This window comes from Barbus barbus (genome assembly GCF_936440315.1).
Source record: "Barbus barbus genome assembly, chromosome: 18".
In the NCBI taxonomy this organism is placed as follows: Eukaryota; Metazoa; Chordata; class Actinopteri; order Cypriniformes; family Cyprinidae; genus Barbus; species Barbus barbus.
Window position 1 is genome coordinate 21,157,945 of NC_136746.1, and position 22,884 is coordinate 21,180,828.

The 22,884-nt window shown below is 35.9% G+C and overlaps 4 protein-coding genes across 4 annotated transcripts; 1 reads left to right on the forward strand and 3 right to left on the reverse strand.

Annotated features, from left to right (window-relative positions):
- Positions 1–7,701: 7,701 nt before the first annotated feature.
- LOC306884387 (sorting nexin-5-like) lies at positions 7,702–15,673 on the reverse strand. Its single transcript, XM_079440202.1, has 13 exons — positions 15,515–15,673; positions 14,792–14,896; positions 14,529–14,639; positions 14,220–14,341; positions 14,006–14,129; positions 13,453–13,548; positions 13,239–13,344; positions 13,059–13,134; positions 11,966–12,005; positions 11,797–11,883; positions 11,213–11,372; positions 10,836–10,921; positions 7,702–9,954 (listed from the first exon to the last, which is right to left on the reverse strand). The coding sequence occupies exons 1-13, from the start codon at positions 15,548–15,550 to the stop codon at positions 9,904–9,906; spliced, it is 1,200 nt and encodes a 399-aa protein (XP_079296328.1). The 5' UTR covers positions 15,551–15,673; the 3' UTR covers positions 7,702–9,903.
- Positions 15,654–18,032, forward strand: mgme1 (mitochondrial genome maintenance exonuclease 1). Its single transcript, XM_079440205.1, has 4 exons — positions 15,654–16,823; positions 16,898–17,120; positions 17,240–17,372; positions 17,605–18,032. Exons 1-4 carry the CDS (start codon positions 16,298–16,300, stop codon positions 17,734–17,736), a joined length of 1,014 nt encoding a protein of 337 aa, XP_079296331.1. The 5' UTR covers positions 15,654–16,297; the 3' UTR covers positions 17,737–18,032.
- Positions 17,449–19,623, reverse strand: LOC306884392 (glycine N-acyltransferase). The gene is made up of 5 exons (XM_079440208.1): positions 19,342–19,623; positions 19,032–19,148; positions 18,836–18,944; positions 18,621–18,747; positions 17,449–18,394 (listed from the first exon to the last, which is right to left on the reverse strand). The coding sequence occupies exons 1-5, from the start codon at positions 19,414–19,416 to the stop codon at positions 17,998–18,000; spliced, it is 825 nt and encodes a 274-aa protein (XP_079296334.1). The 5' UTR covers positions 19,417–19,623; the 3' UTR covers positions 17,449–17,997.
- Positions 19,624–20,582: 959 nt separating this feature from the next.
- LOC306884390 (glycine N-acyltransferase-like protein 3) lies at positions 20,583–22,544 on the reverse strand. The gene is made up of 5 exons (XM_079440206.1): positions 22,154–22,544; positions 21,947–22,054; positions 21,737–21,857; positions 21,536–21,665; positions 20,583–21,421 (listed from the first exon to the last, which is right to left on the reverse strand). Exons 1-5 carry the CDS (start codon positions 22,226–22,228, stop codon positions 21,022–21,024), a joined length of 834 nt encoding a protein of 277 aa, XP_079296332.1. The 5' UTR covers positions 22,229–22,544; the 3' UTR covers positions 20,583–21,021.
- Positions 22,545–22,884: the final 340 nt, after the last annotated feature.

Below are 22,884 nucleotides of genomic sequence, written 5' to 3' on the forward strand. Positions count from 1 at the left end.
GTTTACATTTTCTTTTGTAGCACAGAATTCTTAAATAAAATTGTTGAAAAATCTTCAATTCTTTAAGTTATTTACCCATTTCATTTTTCATACTAAGAGGTTGCATGGGGAAAATGTCCCACAAAACATCTGTGCTGCTTTAGAATTGCTCACAATTATTAGACATTTATAACATCTAATTCAACCACTTGAAGTGTACCATTGAGGAAGACTTCCTTTGTCCTGCTTGTGTGTAGTGTGTGTGTGTGTGTTTATGTTTATGTGGTTTATGAGGACACAAATTTGTATAATGACATGGGTATGACAGAGGTATTACAATATGAAGGTGGTTTATGAGGACACTGCCTATGTCCCCGTAATTCAAAAGGCTTAAAAAACATACTAAATGGTGTTTTTTTGAAAATCTAAAAATGCACAAAGTCTCCTGTGAGGGCTAAGTTTAGGTGTAGGGTTGGTGTAGGGCAATAGCACACACAGTTTGTTCAGTATAAAAACCATTACGCCTATTGAGAGTCCCCATAAACCACAAAAACCAACGTGTGTGTGTGTGTGTGTGTGTGTGTGTGTGTGTGTGTGTGTGTGTATTGTAAAGCTGTGAAAAGTGATATAATTTGAATTATTTTTCACCTTTATACAATGCTGATTGTGTCAAAGCAGCTTTACAGTGTCAACAGGAAAATAGAGGGCAGCAACAGTCATTTTCCAGCTAAAGTCAGTTCATTGATGATTTAGGGATGTCATCGTCGTCATCGACTTGGCACTTCCTTTGGACTGAAGGACTGGGTGTCCCCGAGCGGTTGTTGTGTTTTGACGATGACAATTGTTGTTGTTTTTGTTTTGTTTTTGTTGTTGTTGTTTGTTTTTTTTCAGGCATTCAATTAAAAAAAAGAAAACCGGTCAGTGGCCCAGATTCCGTTCATCCTGGAGACAGCTGATTGGCTAGAGTGGAGTCAGTCAAACAGATGCGAACCAATAGAATTTTGTTGTCGTAAAAGAAGGCGGGTCTTTTTTGTTTTAATGGGAGTTGTAGTTTTATTACTCGGGTTGTTAAACAATTCTTTCAAAAAACACCGTCGCAGATTTCAATTGACTACCAAACGATTCCGATATATATATATATATATATATATATATATATATATATATATATAGGAACACAGACAATTGTTTTCAAATATATTATGACTAAATTTAATTTAATTCACATGAAAATAACTTTTAATGGATAATAATTCCATATTTAACGGATTAGTTGTCTGGAAAAATAAGAAAATAAGAAACTATACCTTGCTGTGAACATTTATACAAAAGAAAATCCAGCTTTTTCAGAGTCATTAACCACCATTTATATCATGAGACTGCTTTAAAGGTTGTTTACAACTGTTTAATATCCTGTGACTGTGGGCAAAGACTGTTTTAAAAGTAAAGTGTAAATGAAGGTGTGAATTATTTATTGCTAATGTCCTTTACAAATCAATACAAGACAAGTCAGTATTTATATTCTTTATCTTTATTTGCCTTTAGCTTATACCATGACACTAGCCAACGTTATGGAGCTGTTTATTGAACATGAGCATACTGAACATACAAATATCTTAATTTACTTTTCAAAGATTATTCTTTGGTGTGGTTGTGTTGTGTTAGGTGTGTGGTGTAACATTCATTTGTATATCAGCGGGTGGGGTTTCCACGTCAGTAGAAATGTTTTTAAATATTTAAACATTTAAATGTTATACAAATTATATGATTTAATTATAACTTTAAAAATCATGAATGAGGCTTCAAAACATCATGCTTTGTAGAAGTAAAACATACATCACTGTACTCTTCAAAGCAGATTTTAAGAACTGTGAGGATTCATGTGATTGAACTAAAGTTTACTTTAAAGGAGAGGATGCACACATTCCGCATTCATTTGCTTATTGCGTACTAGCATGGTGTAATAGTACTCACAGAATCAAATAGAATAAGAGGGCGTTGAAAGAAATATACAGCAAAGCAGATTCAGTGCGTCACTCCACACCTTCTTGCCTCTCCTAACAAACACAAGTAATTTCCGGCATGCTTTCATTTAATTACTGTCAAGGTGAAATGTCTTGTCATTGTTGTTTTTTCTTTTCGCACAGAATATTCTTAGATAGGTGACAATAGTACATATTACTGCATTATTCAGACTTCAGTTTCTTTGTAGTTACGATCACATATTTGCAAAATATATATTTTGTGATATACAAGTTAAATGCATTTTCTTAAAATCTATCAAATCAACATGTCCAAACATATCCTAATTCAATATTTTCAATTGTTTATTCACCCTCAGGATAAAAAACAGTGCCCACAAAATGTATTTGCGTCATAATAGTTTTGAGTTTTACAACAGGTCCCATATGTATTGTAAATGTTAGAAAAACTGGCATGAAACTCTTGGTTTTACTGCTGACTCAAGGATTTATCGGTCAGCCATTCGAGATCAAGTCAACGTGGTCTGTTTGCTTAGTGAGTGAGAAAGTCAGAGTTACAGTAGTGCATGGTCTAGAAAAGTACTGTCAAAGGACTATTCACAATTTTTCATTCATTGCTTGTTATTGTCTAACCCTAATGGTTGTAATTAGCACATGGACGTAAATGCAAAAGAATAATAAATGTTACCTTTGTTCATATTAAATGCGTTCACTTTAAAAATCAAGCTGGAAACAAAAATATAATAAATATTCTAAAAATGTTTTTGCATTTACACAAAAATACAGTGCAAACAGCACGTCATTTTAAAGTCTTTTGCATTGTTCTCTGGTCTAGAGCACAGATGGAGCCCAGAACATCATATAACCTATATGCTCTGGAGTACTCCACGATATTCTCTGAAGTCAGTGAGTGTCACGAGTCTGCCTGTCCTTCCCTCTCTCCAATCCGGATGCACGCCCTCACCTGGTCTCCCTCAGTCATTAATCACGCGCACCTGCACCTCGTCATCACCCTCATCATGGACACTACATAAGCACTCACCCCAGTCACAGAAACTGTCCGATCTCGTTGCTACCCAATGGACTCTACTCGGAAGCGTGCCAGTTGATGAGTATACCCTCTGATTACCTACCTTGTGTACTAACCTCCTGTTCTCCGTTCCGTCCTCTTCTCTGTCTTCAGACCCGTCTGTGTGTGAGCTGCAAGTCGGAGATCTGACTCCTCTCCGGCCACGTACCACCCGCCTGCAAAGCAAGAAGACACTATTAGCACTGTCATCCGACACCCGCAAGATTCACTATAAAGAAGCTACTCACCTTGTCTCACGATCACCAGCACCCAAGTCCTGTAAATAAAGTCACTGTTATTGCACCTACCTTTGAGTCTGTCTGCATCTGTGACAGTGAGAGCATCTGCTCTGATTCCCCTGTGTCCAGTCCATTGAGTGGTTAGATAAGAGCGTGCTCTTGGCACTGCTTGGTCTGCTTCAGGGTGTTCAATCCACATACATATTAGATACAAGTAAAAGTGTAAATAAATAAATGCATGCATAAATGAATAAAAATGGGCCTGAAACTAAATTATTACTTTATAACTAACATCATAAATGGACCTAAGGAAAATATGTTGGAAACTCAGTACAAAACAACAGAAAGTAAAATTAGCTCTGACAGAAATGTGGATATATGATTCTCAGAAATGTATATAGTGTGCTTTTATATACCTTGAAAAAGCAGACCAGTTTGTCCACTTCTCTTGATAAAGTTGGAGAAGCAGTTTTGTTTGCTCTACACACATCAAACATTGCAGTAACAGCTGAGACACTATCGCACTTTCAGCATCTGAGTTTCTAACTGTTCATACTGTCTGGGTTACAGCAAAATTTTCTGTCAATTTGCATGCTCATGATTTTTTTCCCTTGGCCTTGCTGGGTAGCCCCGCCCATTGTGAAATCTCATTGGCCAAAAAAAACACGCTCCATTAATCAGGAAATACTCCTAAATATCTTCTGATTGATATTCACTTTTAATGTCACTATGTCACAACTTCACTGTCCTCTATTTCTTTTGTTCATTTCAAGATCTAAGTTCTGTTTGCACCACTTAAAAAGAAGTACAAATATTAAACTATCAGTCAACAATCCTTTTACATATCAGTCAACAAAGAAGTAACTAAGTTCTATATAACATTGACTTATCTATTACCTTCCCAGTTATACCTGAGACTATTTTTTCTCTTAACCGTTCACAGCCTTCCTTTCTTTCTTTAAAAAAAAAAGTAAAAAAAAAGTGGGGGATTCCAGGTACATTGCCCTTGCCATCTTCTGTTTTGTGCAGGTGCAGTCATTTGGCACAGGACAAGGCACTCTGACCCAGAATCCTGACATGTGATTGGGTAATCCAAAGACAATCTTGAAACTCTGTAGGAAAGTAGGTCCGTAAAATGATTTTTATATTGTGGTTAAAAGGAAACTGGGACAGAAGTATATAAAGATTTAATAGCATTGTAAGAGCGTGATGAAAGTCTAGTATGACTGGAAAGTGGGTGGAATTGTATTGGATGACCCATTTAACGTCTTATATTTCTGTTTCAGCGGCTCAACTTTGTGTTGTATACAGTGGCGCAAAAAAGGGGCATGCAGGGCATATAGGGGCGAAAATCATTCTGTGAAAATCTTCTTTAATAAAACGTTATAAATAATCAAAAGCTTAGTTATTAAAAATAATCAATGCAAGATTTTTATTTAATGTTTTTTTTTAGCATTTTAATGAGTTCAAAGATGCATTTATTAAAAACTTATTAATATGCGGAACGGCCATGTCTCTTTGCGACCACAACAAACGGGAGACTTTTCAGACGCGCACTTCAGCTTTCCCTCAGCACCAGGTGAGTCAAAGCGCGGATAGGCTACAGGTGCCAAATGAGCTTCAGTAGAAAAACAGGAAACTGCGGTCTGATGAGATATTGTTATATGTCGGTAAAACAAACTTTCCTGTCATGTCAGCCGTTTTACTGTGCTCACGGCGCACGCTCTTCAACTTCGTACATGAATATTCAAGCGCACGCGCATTTCATAAACAAACCGCACTAGAAACTGCGAGCATACATCGTCAGTTTAGTCACGAAATGACCAAAATGGCGATTAAAACGGCAAAACTGCATTCATGTATGTGTATTACATTTATGAACATCTCTCCAATGCATGAAGTCTACTGAAATATTCTACAATTGGAGATCACAATAGGGCGCAAGATTATGTTATGTAGCCTAATTTTTTTTAATATTTATAATTTAATGCACAAGTAGGCCAAATGTAAGCACAGTGCAGTTAAATGTACTAGAAAATATGCACTAATTTAATTAGAATAATTTCGTTAATTTGTAAAGTACAAAAATGAAAAGAAAATGAAACCATATTTGAATGCATGAAATAACTAATTTTACATTCTTACATTATTTTCCTTTGTACAGAGCTCGATTTAAGTATGACAAAAATGCTGCGATAAATTCATTTCGACAACTAATAGAATGTTAAAAATTGACTGATAACTTTTTCAGAGTTCATTGATTATATAAAGTTCAGTGAAGGTTGACTATTATCTGCATGTCTCATCCATGAGTGGGCCTATGCAGTGATGGAGAACAAGGTTTTGGGGGTGTTAAGACCCAGAACCAAGCTTACCGAGCAATAAAGCTATAGGCTAGTGAGCCCTTTTATTAAAATACCTGGAGCCTAGGTAATACAAAAATAACACAAAAATTGTCATTCACTCAGTATTACTTGATGTAATTCAATTGTAATCTCAATTACAATTAAGTACAAATTAATTGTATTCAGTTGTGTTACACGTTGGTGAATGGGCATTTGATTTACATTTGAGAGAAACTGAGAAAATTGTAAACAAGGAGACAAACTAGCCACCTTTCACTGAACATTGCCATTGTAAATTCAAAATAGGCCATCTGTGTAATTCAAGTACATTAGATGAGTTGAAAACTCTTGCTACTTCATACTTCAATACAAAACAATGCTGACTTTGACAAAAAAATAGATTTTTAAATGTTATAATAGTGCTTTTATAATGTTTAAATATAAATCCATTAGCAAAACATGTGAAAAGAACTATATTACAGAGTGGAAGTGGTAAAGGAGACAATAAATTATCCTCTGCTGCCTTTTAGTGGTCATAGTGGGAATCATGACATTCATTTTAACAGTATTTGTTTTTCTGCCAGGTGAAATCTTGGCAGAAATCTTCCTCTTAGCATGGCAAATTTTCCATGAATTCTCTCTTTAAGTAAAAAATTTAAAAAATAAAATGCAGATGTTCTTTCAAATAAATTTTACTATATAAAAATGGGCAAAAATATTAATACTTTTGAGGCAAATTATATATATATATATATATATATATATATATTAAAATGAACTAAAAAGTGAGCAATTGAAAATAAAAATGAATAAAAAAATGTGTTCTACAGTCTGGGGTCTGCCATCAGCAGTTAATGGGGATATTATGTGACACACTTTCTTGTTTTTACTTTTCACTTTTTTCCCTATGGAATTAAAAAAGGGGGAAGGTGGTTCAAACCACTTTTTACACTCCTGATGAGTTTGTATCCTTCCGTGCACAAGCTAGAAATGAGCTTTTGGTTATTGACTTGCAGAAAGTTTTCTGCATGAGTTAGTGTTAGAGGCTACTAGAATACAGGGGGGCGCCGACACTGATCTTGCATACCCCTCGGGAAATGTGCAGTTGCGCCCCTGATTGTATGTAAGGGAGAACGTATATTCAGCCCGTACACTTCTCTTCAGGGTCCTGATCGACCTGTGGGGGGTTGCTTTTGTATTATGATGGACAGATTGACATTATTCTCATTTTTATTGAACAACTATCCAAATAAATAAATGGACCTGTTGAAATTATTTTATTATGTGTTCACTGCTAAGTGACATAAAAGACATGAAACTACAAAAAAATTTAATTGGTAGCATTGTTCTCTTTCTATGCAGGGAAAAAGTGCAATAGATTTAACCTTACATTTAATGTAATTTTACAGCAAAATACTGATGAATGTACAATTTTTGGAAGTAAAAAATTCCAAATGTCGTATAATTTACAGTGAAAACCCGCAAAATGACATTCCCTCTGGGTGACACTTCATATTTGATGGTATTTTGTATCAGATATCAGTTATGTATATTAGGATTATATGTTATAACTTGTGTTGTTTAATGAATGTTTATTGCATTATTTTAGTGCAATGTGTTATCATGATGGTGTTTTGTGTTTGTGACACTGTATGCACCATAGCCTACATGTTATTATTTACTACAGCTTAAAGGATTTGCAATTAACTTTGCTTTCTCCTGTGGCTTTTTCTTTACCACCTATGTTATTGTAGTGGTTGATATTATGTTAAAAGTACAAATCAGATATTAGTAGCAGCTTGGCCTTGTCCTTTAAGCAGAAAAGGCTGTAGGATTTACCAGATTAAAATGTTTTTGTTGTTTTGTAAACCGTAAAATTCACAGGTTGTTCTGTACGTTTGCATTTTTACTGTATTATTATAGAATTATTCTGGAAAACACAGCTGCCGTTTTTCTCTTAACTGATTACCAGTTAAAAAATATAATTACTGATCAGAATCAAGTACAGTCTTTTAGCTATGTATGTTACTTTAAAAGCCAAACTTATACTTTTTACAGTGTTGTGGAAAAGGTCTTTAACATTGTATGTGTTCATATTTTATTATGGGAATAGATAAATAGGGTCTGGTAAAATGGACACAAGGTTTGGTGTGTATTGGTGTATTTGGTGTGTATTGGTGTTTGGTGTTCAAGGTTTCAGTTATTCTCCAGGGTCAAAACACAAAAATACTTGAAATGGTGAATAGTAAAAAAAAGAAAAGAAAAAGAAGACCATAAAGTTACTCATCGACATTCACATCTGATCACATCACTGGGTAGCCTCCAGATATACAGTAGATGAAGAACTCTATACTTATGCACAAATATTCAAATGCAAAACCACAAAATTTCCACCTCAACCATATCTATTGTGTGGCTTGGGAGAGCTGAGACATAACGAGACAAAAACTTTCATCAACAGGCAGAAAGTTATGTCTCTGGGAAGGGTAGATCATGAGCGGGTCATGAGGTCTGAGTTGCGGTCAGAAGACCTAAAGTTTAGAGCCCAATGACAGGGAAATATAATCAGAATGGAGAAGTAACCAGTTCCTCTTCTCATCGACAGAAAAATATGAATCAGTGAATAATGTACTGAGACCTACAGCCAAAACATTGACAGCAACTTCAGCTCCAAATGAAAGGAAGACACTGGGAACAAAAAAACATCAATCAGTCTGCTTTTGGCATGCAGTAGATGTGTCTGTTCGTTCCATTAATTGATCTCAAGCTGTGAGACTCTCAAGAGTGTCTCTTAATACGATGTCTGATATTTAGCATTTCTCACAGCAAGCAATAAATAAGTGACATGTCATTGAAATTCATAATCACTGCTACCCTCTGGTGGAAAAAGAACATTCAAACCATTAATAACTGACATGTCTCAGCATCTCTTATCAAAAACAGGTTTAAAAAAAAAAGACATAAAAAGCCACAAAATGGGAAAGCAGGGCATATTTATTTTCATTATTGCAAGCTTTCATAAAAATGATGATGGTTCATATGAAAAAACTTTTTCGTCTATACAATCATTTATAAAAATGGTCTTCTCTGAGACATGATTGTAATAGTGCTTTTACAAAACAATCTCCATAATCTGTAAAGTTACATCTTTTTGTGGTTTTACATCAAACCAAACCTTCAACATATTTTGGTCCAACTTAAATGTAGCAAAGCTTACACTGTTAGTAACAACATCAAGAGAAAACATTTAGTCGAGTAAAAAAATAAATTTGAATTGGGAATTCTGATTGATATCTAAGAGTGAAAGGATGTAAAGGCTAACTATGAAACTAAATGAACTAAAACTTAAATCTTAACTTAAACTTATTCATGGCTGTGTAACCTTTACCATAAAATCTCTGGATTCCACAAACTACTAATAGTAACTGAAAATTGACACTTGTGCAATTCACCCACACACACCAAATGGGGACATAAGAGTGAGTCTACAATTTAAAACAAAAATAACCAGATTCAAAACGAAAAGTGCTGTTTTTGACCCTGGCAAAGGGTAATTTGAAAGTATTTGATCGTAAATTAATGTCAACATTTCCTTTACATTTTTATCTAGTAGTCTGTGACATTGGATTGTGTCTTCTGATGAATCTCGACTGAACAGAAAAAGATTATAAAGAAAGATATCTGAAGTATTTCATGTCACGTAACACTTTATACTGCTTTGTTTGTCGTCACACGTCAATTTACGTCATAGTTCCTGATTAGTATGCATCAGCTTTCCAGTGTGACCGCAAAAAGCAGGTAAATCACATTTAAAGGTATGAAATTGCAGTCATAATCAAAACAACAGAAAATCGCTGAAATTATGCACTTTTTCTTCTGTCATTGTGGTGACTTATATCAGTCTGCATAATCCTAGCTAAAACATCTCATCTTGCAAAACTTGGAATACTTAAAAAAAAAAAAAAAAAAAAAAAAACGATGCTAACACACACATTGTGTTATTGATTATTCAAATAAATGGGAGAGCATTTGGGTGATGTCATGTTCACTGCCCTCAGTTTGGTGGCAAGGTACCAGCAGTAAAAGGGGGCATGAGAGAAAAAAAACAAGATAATCGTGTAAAAGTGTAAACATGGTAGAGACATTGCTGGTAGTGGCTCTTTTTCACGTTTTGGAGAGGTTACTGAACCACATTTAAAACATCTGAAGTAGGTGCATTCAGGTTCTCCTCTAATGGGTTGGTAACAATGCAAGGAGCTCAAGATGATCCAGTGACCTCACCGTGTGGGTCAGTTGCTATTGAGGATCTCAATGCTGCCCTGCAGAAGGGACACGCTGTTCTGTAGGGAGTGTACAGAAGAGAGAACAACAGAGAGAAGAGAGAACACATGGAAGAAAGTTAATGTGTTGGGCCAAACCACACTAAAAAAAACAAGGTTTTCACGCCTATTAACCAATGAATCTGTATGACTTTCCAAGTCTACCATGTTTACTTTAAGGGTGCTGAAGGTTTGTTAAAAATTTTTAAAAAATGTATGTTATGTTTACCAAGGATGTATTTATTTGGTCTACAAATACATTTTATTTGGGATTAATTTATACAGTCAAGTGAAATATTATTAGAATCTTAATTTTTTATATATTTTAAAAGCAGTTTATTCCTGTGATGGCATGGCAAAGCTGAATTTTCGGCAGCCATTACTCCAGCCTTCGGTGTCACATGATCATGCGATTTCTTTTTTAGGATTCTTTGATAAATGGAAAAATAAAAAACAGCATTTATTTGTAGAACTTTTACTTTTGATAAAATCGTAGCTGAATAATAAAAAAAAAATATATATTAAGATTTTATTTTTGGCCTTTATACTGAAAGGACAGTAGTAATGACAGGAAGCGAAGCAGGGGAGAAAGAGAGGGTTCACAAGCCAGGATTCAAACTCGGGACGCCCATAGCGCAATGGTGCTATATGTCAGCACTGATAGCCTTGTAGGCAGAACCCCGATATATAGCGCCATTGCGCTATTCATTTCTTTTAAAAGAGAATCTTACTGACCCCAATCTACTGAATGCAAGTTTATATTCAATATAGAAATTAAATATAGGCATTTTCAGTCCTGGAAAGCACATTTTTTTAATTCTCTCATATTACCAGGTTTTCCATGAGAACCTAAACACTGCTGAGTAAATGTAATGATACGCACAATACTTCAACCTCCTCACCTTGGCATGTTTTATTTCCAGCTCAGACATCTCGATCAAGTTCTTACGGAAGGCTACTACACGTCTCGCCTTGAAGCTGGTGAGCTCTACAAACAAAAGAAATCAATGTTAGTAAGTAAGGAAGGGTTCACCCAAAACTGATAATTGAACCACTTTGATGATTTTTCAGATTTTCTTTGTAATTGACCATTTTACCAGGCACAATGGTAATAGTTCACACATAGCTCCTTGCAGGATGTAAACCTACAATCTTTTGGCTACCAGGCAAGATCTATAATCACCATCTTAACTCTTCATATACTATAAACTCAGATCATCAGAGTAATTCATCAAGGTTATTTGACAGTTAAATAAAATTAATTTCGATCGTACAACACCTTTCTTGCCAGACTCGGAGAGCTTTTCAAACTTCTGCAGACACTGCTTCTGGTTTTCCTCAGCCTGTGCGATATCCTTACCCTTCATACGAGCCTTGTCAAGAGCTTTATTAGAGTTCTCGTAATCGGCAAGTGTCCGTGCACGTCTATACAACAGGTCCTGAAGGAAGGAATGCGTTATTACTCAACCTATAATCAGGATAAATCGACTGTTGTTAGTGTAGTTAGTGAACATTGAGTTCACAATGAGACCAGGGTGGTCAGCCAAATGCGGGTACTTTTTAAACAGTTGCAGGCAAAGCAGCAGTATATAATGTTTTTGATTAAAAAGAAATGCTGTTGCTGTTAGAACCAGTAACGTGCACTTGAAGAACAATGTACATGTTTCATTGACTGGTAAAAAACCTAGGCAGCTGGTAAAACTGGGTTATTCATCACACAAACTGAGAATTTTCCACTCTACAATGACCCCGTTCTGGAAATAACTATAAAACATACAATCTAATACATTTGGTTAAATGATAAATTCCAATGTATGTAACCAATGTAGTGTTACACAACTGAAATAAACAGGAAGGTGTCACCTTAGCAGCCTGGATGTCCCTTGTGTAGTATCTCAACAATTCTGTCAGCTTGAGGTCTTGATCTGATGCGCCCCTGTCCTCCAATTTCTGCAAAACACACACTTATGATCCTATGAAAGTAAATAAAAATTAGGTAGGTTGGTAAGATCGATCCTATACAGATACTCACTCTAAGCTTTTCAAACACGTCAGCACATTTTTCTAAGTGCCTGGAAGGAGAAAAAAGATTCAGTAAAAACTCATTTAAAATTACTGTTGTTGACATATGTGAATGTGTATATATGCCCATGCCATGACACCACCTCCACCATGCTTTACAGATGAGGCTGTATGCTTGGGATCATTTGCAGTTCCCTTTTTTTCCCAACATTATTTCTGGATTTTTTTGTTGTTTGTCTCTCACTGTTCAAATAAACCTACCATTAAAATTATAGACTGATAATTTCTTTGTCAGTGGGCAAACATACAAAATCAGCAGGGGATCAAATCATTTTTTTCTCCCACTGTGTGTATATATTATATATATGTTTCTGGCATGTTATATGTTTGGCAACAATTATTTTAACCCTAACTGATGCAGTGCGTGTCTTTTTATTTCTCAAACAACCATGTTGGAAGGTTTACCCATGTACCTATTCCATGATGATAAGATTGACCAGGTTCAAATTGTGAAAGATTTTGTTGGACCTTCAGATTTGATAATACTGTATTTTTGTTGTGGAATTGTTTCGACAACGTTATGTATCACAACATTATTTCCATCAAGAATTGCGTTAATTTTTGTAGTCAAAGCACTCTGTAAAGTCGTCTCCAGCAAATCCCAAAAACTTTCAGCAGTTGCCAATTCATACGTGAAAATCATTCCTTATGCTCACTCAACCCCTATTTCACAATTTGTGCCCAATGAATCTCGACATTGTCATCCTGTAATATGGACATGGGTTCGTCTTCCAACATGGTTGATTGTGAAATAAAAAGCTACACACTGCATTAGTTAGGGTTAAAAAGAAATTGTTGCCAAACATACAACATGCCAGAAACATATTAATCAGATCCTTGACTCTTTATTATTTGCTTATTTAAATCCAAATGGCAACTTTTTTTGACCAGAAAGTGTATATAACAACTATTAACTATACTAAGAAGCTAGTTTCACTTGCATATCAATTAAGCATGCCCTGTAACGAATTATACATTTATTACTGTTGTTCACTAAATGGTGTTTTTACTGCAAGCAATATGAAATATAATGTATTTCTCACTTTTTAAAGGCAGTGTTGTTGTCTGTAGCAATGCTGTTCAGAGCCCCAGAAATGTGGTTATAATCATCAGCAACATCTTAGAAAAGAAAGACATTTTTTGTGAATAGGAATGTCTCTTAGAATTAACAAAGAGCCAAAATACTTGCAGTCAGTTGATTCATTTGGATGAAATGGTCTCACTTTTGTGCGAACGCGTCATTTTCTCAGCCTTAGCAGTGGCATCTTTGATTTTAATGGAATAATCCAACAGAAAAGTCTTCTCCTGTTCAAAAAACTCATCAACCTCCTGCAAAAAAAAAAAAAATAAACAAAAAAAAACTGACATGAGACAGAACACTGCTACCTTGTGTTGATATCAAAAACACACCCACAGAGAGTTGATTAGCACACTGACCTTGACCCCTGAGATGAGGACCTCATCAGCACTCTTTACCATGTTCTTAAAGAACCCTCCAAACATTTCCTTGGCATTTTTCCTCCTCACGGTGAGCTAAACAACAAATGAGAAGAGGATTACAGAGTCAAGAACACTATGAACCAATCAGAAGGCAGAACCATAGTGCGCACTCTTTATCACCACTTGCTGGGATCCAAGGAGGTCACTTGTCTTTGTGATCAGTATAACTGACACTTATCAGTGCAATACAAGACTTACGGGTTATGGACTTATGAGTTTAAAGAGACTTTTTCTATATTTAAATATATAATATATATGTATATATGAATCAGCAAAAAACAGTTGTCCGGTCAGAGACAGTTTTTACGCTGAACTAAGCAGGAAGTGGATCTCCTCCCCCATATATCTTCTGCACTCATCCACATTTGTGTATAAACTGCCAACATTGCAGCTTCGCAGGAAATAAGCAGTGCCACCAGTCCCTCTCACTGTCTCTCTGTTTCCTGGTCTGGGAAGAATATGACTGGCCAAGACAAAACGGAAGACTCACATCCTGGTCATATTCCAGGAATATCTGGAGGTTTCTGTCCTTTCTGAAGATGGGGTGGGAGGAGAGTCTCTGAAGAAAAACTTCATGAACCTGCACAGTCTTCTTAAAAACAGCAAGATATTCCCTGCAAGGATACAATGTTTTAAATGTATGCATGTCAACCGATGTGCAAGAAAGAGGAAAAATATTAAAAATGTATTTAATTTAAACTCACGCCTCAAGTTCCTGCTTCATTTTGGCATATTCCTCCTTTGTCATGCTGGATTCCCCCTCTCCCAATTTATGCATCTTCTCACGGGGACCCTCAAAGTCAGGTTTTGGTGGGATAGGAGGAATCTAAGGAATATGGTAAATGCAAGACAATTCAATTCAGTGTAAGACGTTTTGGCTATTCCAACAGTCTACAATGCAGACAGATGGTCAGTAGAGAAACTTTGTGTTTTCCATGTTGGCCGACAGAATGCCTGCTGCTGATGATGAGCTTTCATAAATCTAGAAAATATGAATATGGGTTTTAACTTACAATGAGGCCAGCATATTCCTCAGTCTCCACGATTGTGTCATGAAGCCAGATGAAATCTTCATGCTGTCGTGGCACAGAAAATTCCGGCTTCTGAAAGGAACTAAGCGTGGTCTGTGAGGAAGTGAAGAGCAAATCAACACCATGAGTCAAAGTTATACTGTCCTCTACTACGACAGGCAATGGTAAGTTACACTATCAAACTCAGAAATATGTGCAAGTTACTGACTTTTTTGAATGATTATAAATTAGATCTGTTGTCTCACCTTGGTGTGGACGGTAAATTTGACTTTATCACGTTCACAGAGGGCATCAGGGATATCAATGATGAGAGATGCATCATTGTTCAAGTCGACTGATACAGAGCGCATCTATATAAAAACATGATTTGTTGAAAACTTAATCATCTTGTGTCAAATCAAGAAGAGAGCTTCAAACAAAGACTGAGAACTATAGTTATGTCATGTAGACTAGAGTCTGTCTGAACAGTCTCGGAGGAAAAAATGCTCAAATATTTGATTCTGCTGTCTATGCTTAACACATGAGCTCTGTTCAAAAGCCATGTTAGCAAAGAAACCTTTTTCAGTCACCTATCCCACAAACTGTAACAGTAGTTACAGAAAAAGAGAAATTTCCTCAAATCATTTCTGCAGAAAAGAGCAATCACAATACAACTACAAAACAAATATAACTAACACATTGGCCAATATCACTAAAGTATAATTACACTGACAAATAAAACAATATAATTATTGTTAGACAGACAGACATATATATAGATCTGATACGAAGACTATTTTAATCCTGTTTTGTAGTTATTATTGAGGAACAGCTTGTAAAGAGTTAATGCTATGAGTGACAAGCGTACGATTACTCACTGTAAAGTGCAAACAGAGCTGGGCGGTTAGTATGCAACCGAGCAATATGATGGCTTAAAACATCAATTAATAAGCTTTATCTTTACAATAGAGAGATGTGACAACACTTACCTTCTCCTTATCACTGTCCTCTGAGATAGATGTCATGTTCAGAAACTCTTTCGCTTATTTTATCGTCTCAGGGCTGTATATTAAACTGTACTTTTAACTTTTCAATAGCTCGCTGCTCTTCGCTCTCCACTTTCGCCTGTCACCGTTCACATCCGGCTCGAATATTTTTCCGGCAGCACGTCAAAATAAAAGTCTTCGAAACTTAAATTGGTTGAATTTTGACAAAAACCCCGTGAAAACAGAGAGAGAGAGAGAGAGAGAGAGAGAGAGAGTTACATACTCAATTTACAAACCTACAAAAGTATTTAACAACTATATTAACAATATGCTATGACGTTTGAGAAGCTATTGTGTAGAGTTGCTTAGAGTTTTGACCACCAGGTGGTAGTAGCGTGTTGAAAGGTTTCGAGTGATTTCAATACAATTATTTTATTTGGAAATGTGAGCCTATATACATATTTATACATAACTTATGCTCTGGCTGTGAATAAAAATCTAGACTATTTTTTAAAGCTGATACCAAAAAGTTGCATTGTGGGAAATTGTGTTTTATGGGAACGTGTTTAAACGTATTTTCGACGCAGTTCGAACTACAATTCCCATAATTCCCCAGTAGATCCAGTTCAAATTGCGCTTCATTTGAAACCGGAACGCAACAACCTCATGATCGCTAATCCACTCCAAAACTTTTTGGTTTATTTATTTTAATTTATCTGTCCGTTTTCCAAAGCATGCACAAAAAGCCGCAACAATTACTACAGAAACAGGATAAGAACATAAGGTATGGCGATTACAATGCAAGTACTGAAGCTGGTGATACAATGCAAGTGTGTGAGATCAATAGGATTCCCCTCTGGTCAGTTCTCGCGTGTGGACAACTTTTCAACCAGCTGTCAATGGCGAGCACGTAAAAAGGTGAGTCAGTACAGCACAGTGGACACAGAGCGGTACTCATCTCTGGTGCGAGAGGTGTTGTCGTCAAAAACCAGCGCCCAGACCCCCAATAGCATAGAGGATGAGGACTGTCAGCTCTACGGACCAATAATAAGATCCAGACCGCCTTCACAACAGCCCAAAGTACCTAAAAACATGCATCCTCTGTTAAATGAGGCCAAAGGTCAGTCGGAGTATATGCCGGGACCTTTGGCTCATATAACATTAAAGAGAGACGCTAATAAGACATCTATACCCAGTGTGACCCGAATCCTTCAGAAGACCATGCCTCCTGACCAAGCCTTTTACCTGGAAAGGTGGAAGAGAAGGATGATTGCTGAACTCGGAGAGGAAGGGTTTCGAGAATACAGCACGAGTGAGAATAATTATTTTTCTTTCATTATTGCTTTTTAAAATAACACCTTTTAATTAATCTGTGTGATCTTTAAGACCTTTTCAGACAAGGAAAGCTGTTCCATGCTGCCATTGAGGACACTTTCACCCAGGAAACCCCTTCTAAGGAGGACCACGAGTGTCCAGAAGAGGTGTCCGGATATATGGAGAGTGTATCTAATGTGTTGAATGATATAACAGGAGTGAGAGCTATTGAGAGTGTTGTGGATCATTCTGCTTTACGGTACCTTGGCATTGTAGATTGCGTTGCCGAATACAGGTGAGATTCTTTTTGTTAAATCAAAGAGTCATGTACACCTTTTAATGCATAGCCTATGAATGTGTGTTTATATGTATGTTTGTCATGTTGAATTTAAAATCTTATCATTTTTCATACAGAGGTTCACTATGTGTCATTGACTGGAAGACCTCAGAGAAGCCTAAGCCCTTCCTTCGCCACACTTACGATAATCCATTACAAGTAGCTGCATACATTGGAGCTCTGAACAGTGACCACAACTACAACTACCAGGTAAACATCACTCCGACACATTTTACACCTGGCATTAAGATCAAAAGTTTAAACAAAAACTACTGTACAAATGTTTAGGGTTAGTAAGAGAAATTAGTAATTTTATTCAGCAAGTATGCATTAAATTGTGAGATAAAATACATTTCCAATGTTATGAAAGAATAATAAATGCTGTTAAATGCATACATGTATTCTTCATTGAAGTCTTCCATCTTATGTCATTTATGTACAGGTAGAAAACGGCTTAATTGTGGTGGCCTACAAAGATGGATCACCCGCACATGCTCACTTCCTGAACTCAGAGCTGATTTTGCCATTCTGGGAGAAATGGCTGCTTCGACTAGAAGAATATACAGAAAAATAAGATGCCTTTAACTAGTATAACAAATCTAACTGATGCTACACAATGTGTAGCTTGACTGTAATTGTTTTATATTTGATACAAAAAAATAAACGGTTGTTTTACATTTTATTCATGGATTTTATTTAAATAAATCAAATATTTTTGTTGTTGATGGTGGCCTTGCGGACATCTTTAAATGTAAAAAAACTGATTGTACATAACCCTATATAGCTTCTCAGACAGAAGCTAAACAATTGTGATTGGCTGCTTGATGGGACCCAGTTACAAGTCATTAAAGACAAACCAGGCTGCCCTGTAATCCGGTTCTTCTGTGAAACCCAAGCTTGTGAAGAGGCTGTAGGATAAATGGTTCTCTTCCTCTATAAAACAGTACACAGGATAACCCTGAGAGTGGAGTCTCTTTGACATAATGGCGACCAGTGCTTTTGCATAGCCTTTTCCTCTGTGTTCTGGAAGTGTGTATAGCATTCCCAGTGCACAGGAAGCATAAGTTAAAATCCATGCTACCGGTTGATCATTTGAGTCCAGGACACAACAAGAGGGGAAGTTTAAAATCATATTCTTAATCATTAGTTTGCTGTCTTCACAGCCAAATTTCCAGCTACGGTTGACTAGCTCAAGATGAGACTCATTGAGAGAAGACATCTTCAGTGATGAACTGTGGGGAAAAAAAATAAAATTAACAACTTTTAATTAAATGAATATACTGCCATAACCACCGGGGGTTAAAAGGTGAATACAATGAACAGCCATTACTAAGTTATATTTCAGTTAAGTGAGTGACATATTACTTTGTAGCTATAGTGTAGCTTGGCTTAAACTATGACCTGTCATAAAATGCTGTCTGAAGTGTGATGTTAATGATTACAGTTCATATACTTCACCTATCAACGTGTAAGAGTTTTGATGGATCCCGAAGAACCAACATGTAGCACACAGCTTCTTTTTTCATAGGTACATCTCTGTTTATTGCCACGACTTCCAGCATCTTCTCATGATGAAGCTCAGCGGCTTAAGACAGTTTAAAAAGGAACAGGTGTTTGAGACCTTAAAGATTTTCAGGGATTCATACTAATGTAAAAAAAACTAACAAAAGTACCCAAGCAAATAAACATCTTCCAATCAATGACATCTGAATGTGCCAGCAGGTCTCGGAGGCAGACATCGTTTTTTGAAAACACAGTCAAGTCTTTGAAAAGGTCTCCCTTCTAAAATTAAATAAATAGATTGTTGAATCTCTCAAATCACTGTGAAACATTCAACCAAGCATTAATATTTCCCAATATTCCTGATACCTCACGGAATTGTGGTTTAAAAAGTAAAACTCTGAACTCTGGCCACTGGTCAACAAGCACACTAACAGGATCAGCTCTCTGTCCATTCCTGATGAGCTGGACAATACACCCATATACCTGTATATATTCAGGACAGAAAAAGACCATGTATTAAATGTTTGCAAAAGCCTACAGAACATTAAAGAGCCAGAAATAATGACGTACTGCTATCAGTAACAGTTAATTAGCATGTAGAGCATCCTATGGATTTTAACGGTAACAAACATCATTGTAAAGTGAGGTACTTTAATAAATCAATAAACTTTCAAACCTGCAGCGACTGTGGAAAGTAGTTTTTAAGATCTACTTCCAGGGTCTTCAGATCCTCTGTAGTCAGCTGACGCATTGCGAGGTGTCCTGCCAGCAGCTTTATTTCACGTGTCGCTTGGCGTCAGCGCGTTTCGGTGCTTTTAAAGGCACTTACGACAGACCCAGTACGTACAAAGGTAGGCAGGTTGGGGGATATGTTATGTAAAAGTTAAAGTTGAGTGTTTAAAAGTCTTCATGCATTCGTTCCTACAGTCTTTGATTCATTTTGGAAGGTTGCGCCCCCAAATAGAATCGTTTCCGGGACCTTTAGACTATTTACTTTTTAAGCAATATTTATTTCAAATAGATATGTGATTAAAACATCTGTAAGAGAGAGATCACATGAGAAAAGCTTTTTTTTTTTTTTAAACTGCAGATAAAAGTTATGTGTCAGAGCCACTTTAAACATTTTAATTATACTGTAATTTGTTAAATTGTAATATGAAGAGCTCAGAGCCAAAAGCCTCTATGTGCTTTTTGTTTGTGTGCCTGTTTTTAAATTTTCTTCTAACATTAGCATATTTCTCAGGCTTATATGTTTATGTTCACTTATTTCACTTTAATGGCAATGAAAAGAACGTATTTACTGAACCTATTTAATTAAATGGAAATTACTGAATATAGGAGCCTAATAAAACTGCTCATTTTAGAAGAGAATATCAAACGGCACTTTTGCATCTGAACTCTTCATATTAGTGCTGTCAAACGATTAATCGCATCCAAAATTCAAGTTTTTGTTTACATAATATATGTATGTGTACTGTGTATATTTATTATGTATAAATAAATACACACACATGCATGTACATATTTCAGGAAAAATTATATATATATATATATATGCATTTATTTATAAATTATATGAATATAAATATAGACATGTAAACACATGTAAATATTTTCAAAATATATATACTTTATGTGTGTGTGTATTTTTATATATATATATATATATATATATATATATATATAATATACACAGAACACACACAAATATTATTGAAGTACTGAAGTAGCCCTACAGCAAAGAAAATCTCTCCTTACAAAGAAACTGTTTCCTGTAAAATTATGATATGTTTGGCAACATTTTGTATTTCTCTGCAAGCATGATAGTAGTGTCTTGAGATTTATTTCACAGCATTGAAATATTACCTTCTTATGGCTATCATGTAAATATTTTGACCTTCATTCATACAACATTTTAAGTGAAAGTATAGTTTTCAACTAAAATTTATTAAAAATGTTTCAAAAATACAACTTTTTATATGAATTGCCAAAAACGAAATAATCACATAGTGAGTGTGAAACATTAATTGCAATCGTCTTTACTCTCTATTGTGATGTATACCTAAGTGAAACTGCTCAAACAAGAAAAAATGTTGCCCATCAGGAATCGATTGAGGGCTTATTGTCCAACCCTCGTGATGATGCACACGTGACGTGATTGAGAAGGAAAGAGGAAGTTAATGCTTTTGATTAAAGATTCCAAGGGAACATAAATTTAAAAAAAGAAATAATTGCTTTAAACATTCTGTATTCCGTAAAAAAATTAGAACAGTCAAATCTGATTTCATGATGATGTCCAAGACGTTTTTCTTTCTATAAAATAGGAGTAGTGAGAGTGAATACAAGAGTATTCACGCTAACAAATAAATTCATACCAGACAGCCCTATAAGAGGGGTCCTCTGTAAAACCCAGGCTTTTAAAAAGTTTGTAGGAAAGTGGATTGCATTCTTCAATGAAACAGTACACAGGATAGCCCTGAGAATGGAGCCTCTTTGCCATTGTGGTTACCAGGGCTTTGGCATAGCCCTTGCCACGATGCTCTGGCTGAGTGTACAACATCCCCATGGCACAGTAATCATACAACAGCACCCAGGACACAGGCTGATTGTTCTCATCTGTAATGCAGCATGTGGGGAAATGTCTAATGAGATTCAGAATGTTCCTGTAACCTTTGTCATCCCCACCAAATTTCCAAGTCTTATTAACTACATTGGCATGCGATTCATTGAGGACAGACAATCTGGACTCAAGGTCACTGAGGAAGGAAGCAAAGATATAAAGGAAAGTTTAAGCTTTTATTTAAATATATCATATTGTACAAATACAAACTGATATTTTTATCACTTATTCAAAAAGCTTACCATCTTACCTGGTAATCAGCTCAGGTAAATGACTGGGCTCAGTTAATGTCATAAGGTGCACCAAGGACAACCTTTTAATACTGACACCCCAAGAAACAGCAGCTTCCTTCAGTATTGGTGAATGGCGTAGATCACATCCTAAAGTTTAAAAATAACCAGAATTTATTCAAATAACCATAATTCATATTAATAATATATAATAGTCATACCTCCTATTAGGAAGTATGTGCTCCAGTCAACTGCATCTTCCACAGCAAGCATTCTTCTCAGGACTTCTTCATCAGTACTGTATAGAGTCACCTTCTTCATAAAGTCCTTTGCTCGATTATTCTAACGATTTTAGACATTAGTGATATTGACATAACAGTGGTTTACTTGGACAAAGTTTTAAATAGTTAATAAAGAACAATATTTCTCACATTTGGATCTGGTCGAACAATGATAGTGGTAAAATCTGGCCACGTATCCACCAATACCTCTAAAGTGTGTGGTTTCCCTCTGTTCATAGCGAAAACAAATCCATACACCTAAAAACCATCAGGCATTTGATTCAGTGCGACTGTAAAAGCATAACAAGCTCTACACGATTCCTTCGACGTGAAACAGACGCAGACTAAGTTACTCACCTTTATGGATTTAGGCAGATGTGCATATAAAGTTGTCTCCGCTAGTTTTAACTCATCTGAATGTAAAATTTTCATGTTTGAAAATGAAATCAGTCTGTAAAATCTGTAGAGTGAATGTATTTTGTCAGAAAGAGATCAAATACGTCTTTTCCAGACCAGATTTAGAAGACGGAAGTTGGGGAAATCCGTAGGATAATATTTAACCTATGGGTTACCAGACGTCCATTTTTCCCGGGACAACCCGTTTTGACGTCCTGCGATTCCCCACTCGAGATGTTTTCGGAAATCTCCCCGTTTTACACGTTCAAAACACCCCCCAAATACACTGCAAAAAGCCAACATAGCCCAGTAGCCATCTGGTTAGCAGAGCAATCGTACAGCGTTTATTTTCACCAATAGAGGGCGCTACAAGCAGACCCTTTACAGTCTATGAGAAGAACCCACATAAAACAAACAAAAATACCTTAGAAAAAATCTTAAAAATTGCATTTTTTTTTTTAAATCCATAGATAACAACTATTATTCCAACTACAGCAGTTGTGGCAATCAAAACATGATGGCAAAAGTATAGTTATTATAACACTTATAACATGATTGTATTAATGCAGCAACTTTCCAGAGGTTTATTTCATGCACAGAGTAAAAGTGTGAATGCAACATTACTGATAATATTTAATAATTTATGAAATCTGAATGTAAACTCACAAATATATCAGTTCTGGTAGCTCTTT